At 37.3% G+C, this 5596-nt stretch overlaps 1 protein-coding gene across 1 annotated transcript; it reads right to left on the bottom strand.

The window, feature by feature from the left end:
- Positions 1–2367: 2367 nt before the first annotated feature.
- Positions 2368–4629, bottom strand: LOC113019549 (butyrophilin subfamily 1 member A1-like). The gene is made up of 3 exons (XM_026163306.1): positions 4298–4629; positions 2974–3327; positions 2368–2648 (listed from the first exon to the last, which is right to left on the bottom strand). Exons 1-3 carry the CDS (start codon positions 4365–4367, stop codon positions 2419–2421), a joined length of 654 nt encoding a protein of 217 aa, XP_026019091.1. The 5' UTR covers positions 4368–4629; the 3' UTR covers positions 2368–2418.
- Positions 4630–5596: the final 967 nt, after the last annotated feature.

The raw sequence follows: 5596 nt of genomic DNA, 5'->3' as shown, positions 1-5596 counted from the left end.
CCCACTGTGAGATAAAGTCACTTGTTGGATTGTGAGTTTAACTTTGCGCACTTTAAGACTAAAGGAATGATGAAATAAAAGGAGATGGTAGTGGAACTTTTTTAAATATGCATTTGAAATTCTAATCAGTCAGGAACTAGATTCTCAAGATTCCAGTGTAATTAGATCTTCATGAACACGAGCAACAGCATACCAGAAGAACAAAGGCTTGTACAATCACTTCTCTAGAAAATAACCATGGCTAGTATGATCATCTCTCATATGGTTAGGGATGGGTATTGATAAGATTTTAACGATTCCGATTCCATTTTCGATTCTGTTTAACGATTCGATTCTTTATCGATTCTCTTATCGATTCTTTTTTTTTTTTTTTTTTAAAAAGGAGAACACTAAGGTCGATTAGCTTAGAACTTTGTTTTATATCTTCTCTTTGAACAAGATAGAAATTTAGGAGTAACATGGCCTTACAAACCCAGCAGTGAGATCTTAAGAGATCCACAGCCTATGGCTCTTCAATGGGGTGTCACAGGGTCCCCAGGAAAAAAAATTGTAAATGTAAAATAATAAAATAAATATTCTTCTGTAGCAATAACAAAGTATAACATAAATTGTTCTGTGGCAATTACACAAGAATATCCAGTAATGTCCCTGCCTACAATTAAACACATTCACTTACCAAAAATCGGGGGCATCTGCTGTGGCAAATGGGTTCAAGCCTTTGACCACAAACTTAGACACTGCTCGGTGACATTCGTCTATCCTGGCCTGAAAGGAGACGCTACGGGTAGACTGCAGCGAGAACTGCCAGCATCTGAGCCAGACTCTGTCTGTCTCTCTCATCATGGTCACCTATAGGTGACCATGATGAGAGAGACAGACAGAGTACATGTACATGTACAGTAATGGCAGGTCTTGTAATAAGGCAGATTGCGCTAACATAATATGCACTGTTAGTTGATTATTTACCTGCCGCATTAACGGGAGAGGACGTGCAAACGTTAGCGCTGCTGCTGGGTTGAGAGTCACGAGTCCGGAGCGGAATTAAAAACGCGTGTCATCGCGTGTTTTGTGAGCAAATGCTTTTGCATATTCGTAGTGTTTCCTCCCTTAAATGAAATATCTACTTTGCAAGTTGCCCTGTTGTCATCGGTTCTCATAAAGTATAATCAAACTTTTGAGCGTTTGAGCCGCTTAGGCGCCGTGTTTCCTGCCAGGTAAATGACGCTCCGCAACGTGGTGACGTCATTCGGGGCGACTGGAATCGATAAGGGAATCGTTTGCAAAAATGGCAAACGATTCCAAGGAATTGAAACAGTGGGAACCGGTTCTCAACAAGAACCGGTTTTCGATACCCATCCCTACATATGGACTATTGTTTCACGTCCTGGTCACTTGCTTGTCCAACAACACTTAAAACTATTGAAAACATTTATAAAAGAAGTTTAAAAGTACTTGACAAAAAACCGACTTCCCACCACCACTGTCATGTGTTAAAAAAACACAAATTACTGAACTTCAATAACTTAGTGAAATTTAAAAGAGTGTGTTTAATATATAAAGTCTTACACTCCCTTGCTCCACCACCACTAAAGGAGTTCATTAGGCATAAAGAAAGCTCTTCCTCAACCCATTAGAGAATGCTCGACATTCAACTTGTTTAAGGCAAAGGTTAAAAACTGGTTATGGAGAAATCAAGTGTGTGATCATGTATGAGTTGTACAGTTTTAATGTTTCATTTGGGAACAGAATGGTGTGTATGTGTGAGTTTGGTGATGGAGTTTTTATTATAAGATAAGATAGAACTTTATTAATCCCTCGGGTGGGTTCCTCTGGGAAATTCGGTTTCCAAAAAAGCACAGCAACGACAGAAGTTACAGTTACAGAATGTTATATATATATATATATACACACACACACACACACACACACACACACACACACACACACACACACACACACACACACATATAAATACAGAGACAAATATAAATAAAATATACGAAGGGGATAAATAGATTATGAATGAATTATGAATTTTTTATGAATTATTATGTTTATTTTTTATGTTTTATGGACAACAGATGGAAATTAGCCCTTGGCTATAATCTGGTATGTTTACATTCATGTAATTTTTTTTTACATGTAATTAACATGCACTTTCCTAAATAAAAAAAAAGTAGACAATAAAAACACACAATCCACAAAAAGAGGTTGTTGCAGGAGTTTTTGATAAAGATGTGCTTTTCCTCTCAGTGGGCTGAGAGAACAACAGTGCACATTAGCTTTAACTCTGTTTTGAGACTTGAAAACAAAAATTTATATATTTAACTCTCCAAAAGTTGATTCTGTTCATTCAGACGTAGCGTTTTGTAGGAGAAACGTTTCATCTCTCGTCCAAGTGACTTCTTCAGTCTGTATTTAACTGTTTAATAGGAGAGGACTCTCGGGTTGGACTTCCATTGTCATCTTTCCAGTTTCCTTGGGAGTCCTGGAAACTGGCTTTTGTTCAGAAGGAGAGCGATAATTTGAATTCGCAAATTTTCTGTAGATCACAAAACCAGCAACAGTAGCAACAAGAAGCCCAGCAGAAGCTGACAGACCAACCATCAGTTCAACAGATCCATCCTCCGTGAGTCCTCGTGGCTGACCTGCAGGTGAGAAACATGCGTGAGGTGCTGTCAGACATTATCAATTAATAAATGGAAGAAGCAGTGAAAGATCATAGTAAACTTTGGAATTTGTTTGTGTTAGTTTCTAATTTGTTTGTAAATTGTAACATCACTGATCAATAAATTTACATTAAAAACACTTGACACGATACTTAAAATGAAACCAATTTAAAATCATATAAACAGGCTTCTGATCTTCTTACAATGGTTTTAAGGTATGATGGCTTTTGCTTTATTAAAAAGGAAAAAAAAAGGTTCATTGTGTAGATTTCATCTAACTTAGGCTAAAGATGCCAAAACGTACTTATAGATTTAACTTTCAGCTGCACTACATGCTGGGCTTCAGAAACTGCTCTCTTACGGCGTCCAGCGTGAGTGCCTACCACATAACACTCATATGTTCCAGTGTCATTAGTGGTGGTGTTGAAGAGAACGAGGGACACATTTCCATCTTTAATTTGTGGATCACTCAGCTTCACTCGGCCACGAAAGGATGGATGCTGGATGTTTTCATAGAGGCGATTTTCTCGGTAGAAGAAAACAAGCAGATTTGTCCCCACATCTCTCCTGATCCATGATAACTTTTCGATTTTACCGATACTGGAATCACAACACTTCAGTAGTGCATTCTCTCCAGCTTCTACAACTTGTTTTTGGTCTAAGTCAAACAGAAAAGAAAGAAAGAAAATATTTATATAAAGCACGTCACTGTCAAATGAGCCTTTGACGCTTTGACAGTTTAACGTTCTCTTTCCAGAAGAAATATATCTCTGAGCCATAAATGTACAATGTCACGGCGGTGCTGCTCAACCTTTTTTTTAATCTTATATATCCATTCCACCAAGAACCAGTAGTATAATAATTAACTCCATTTATACTATTATACTCCATGTTAGTGTTGTTCTTAATTCAAATGTCAACATTTTCCCATGTTTATCTACAAATGAAATGCAATGACTGACTGTTCATAATCCTTTAAAATTAAATTATCATCATATCAGTTGTCAAGTCTACCTTGGAGTGACTCAAAATACCTGCTTAGCCTGAAGTAAGCAACACAAGTTTCTTGTTAACAGAAGGGGAAAAACCCGAACAGGAAATTCGTTTTTTTTTTCTTTCAATCCAGTAGATAAAGGTCGAAAGTAGTAGAGGTAAAAAAGAAAGACAATAATAGGCAGACACTGCTAGTGTTTAATAAAATATAAAACAATATAAAGTTTAAATATACTGTTTCATATCATCAAGCAAAAATGCATTACAGAAGGAGAGAGGGAAGAAGCACAAATCATGCACATATTTGACATTTGGTTTTACTGGTCTTAATAACTACTGGGTTATAATCAGTGTTGGGGAGTAACGGAATACATGTACCGCCGTTACGTTTTGGGGCATGTATTCTGTATTCTGTAACGGAATACATTTTAAAAGTAACCTTCCCAACACTGGTTATAATGACCTTTTTGAAGACATCAGTGACAAAGTTATTTTAGAACGGTTACTTGAGTTATGAGAGCAACTGTCAGTATACTACAGAAAGCACAGCTTGACCTGAAAAAAAATATTTCAATTAATTATTTTCTATATAATTTTCTAAACTTGTTTGCGTATACTTGTGCTGTTCAGCTTACCATCGAGAGCAGAAGCAAATCCCCAAAAATATGTAGTAAGGAAAAAGCAGAGGAAAGGTGTTAAATCCATGGCTGTCACTGGCTGTGTGGCACACTTTGGGGATGTGGGAAATGAAGACACAAACCTTGGACTCTTTGTGATGAACAGTGCATTTATTTACAGTGGTGTAAATAATTCACACAAAAAACTGCCGTGCACTCCCTTGACTCCCGTGTCGTGCCGTCTCCAAAAAGTCCATATTTTTCTTTGCTCCCCTGTCTCCTCTCTCTGGCCTTTCACACTCCTCCTGGGGGAGACAGCCATAAAGTAGTGATGGCCCGCTTGAAGCTGACGCTCCGGTGCGTGTGTCGAAGCTTGATTTGTTTGGCCAGAGTCACGTGATCAGTGACGTCCGATGCTTCATTTAGAATCTGACTGCCTCGGTATCTGATTCAATGGTTTATAAGGAAGCGAATCATTCGCGGGATTTGTGGAGTGTTTTGATGGTGACAGATAGCGAACCACTGATATTTCTACTGAGAGATTTGGAGCCAGCGAGGAATAGAGTAGGTTCTGTTGTGTGGGAATATTTTGAGTTGATTTTGGTCAATCGGGTGGGTTTTCCAGCTTTGTGTTCTTGTTGTTTGCTTTTGTTTTGTGCGTGTTTATTTTATCTGACAACGGGACAAACTTAAAATGTCAAAAATCTGCTTTTCATAATATAAATATTGTGGCGAGCTCAGACAAGGAGGAGACGGAGGAATCGTTTGGTCGTGCTTCCCGTGAGCTAGCCAGGGAGCACAGCCGTTTTGCAGAAAAACACACTGCCGCTACCTTTTTTTTTTTTTTTTTTAAATAAACTTTATTTAACAAACAATGAGTATACAACATACGAACAGATGAAGTATACAAAACAACAGAACATGAACACACAAAGCCAGGGGTAAAAGAAAAAGGTAACAATTATAAGAATACACGCAAAAATTCACATACATATATTGTTTTGAGATTGTATGTACATTTCCACATCCTTAAAATAATGACAGAAATATGGTGTTTTGTTAGTAAACTTACATTTATGGATATAAAATTTAGCTAAAAGTATTAACAAATTTATCATAAAAAAACATTTATCATACTTCTTGGGGAACTTAAAGAAACAGAATAAAACGTTTTCCCATCGTAAAGAAAACTCCCTTAAAACATGGACAATAACAAACCCGCTAAATTCCTTCCAGAATCTCTGTGTAAAAGAACAGTACCAAAAAAGATGTGTCACAGTTTCTGGATGATCGCCACAGAAAGTACAATTAGTATTT

This window comes from Astatotilapia calliptera, chromosome 3 (assembly GCF_900246225.1).
Source record: "Astatotilapia calliptera chromosome 3, fAstCal1.2, whole genome shotgun sequence".
In the NCBI taxonomy this organism is placed as follows: domain Eukaryota; kingdom Metazoa; phylum Chordata; class Actinopteri; order Cichliformes; family Cichlidae; genus Astatotilapia; species Astatotilapia calliptera.
The sequence above is the reverse complement of the archived record's forward strand: the minus strand, read 5'-3'. Positions and strand labels throughout refer to the sequence as shown.

Bases quoted from the DNA above. Each gene is read 5' to 3' on its own strand.
- LOC113019549 (XM_026163306.1), bottom strand. From the start codon at position 4,367: ATGGATTTAACACCTTTCCTCTGCTTTTTCCTTACTACATATTTTTGG. The intron at 3,328-4,297 runs GTAAGCTGAACA...TGTTTGACTTAG, and splicing joins ATTTGCTTCTGCTCTCGATG to ACCAAAAACAAGTTGTAGAA. The intron at 2,649-2,973 runs GTACGTTTTGGC...TCTCACCTGCAG, and splicing joins GCTGAAAGTTAAATCTATAA to GTCAGCCACGAGGACTCACG.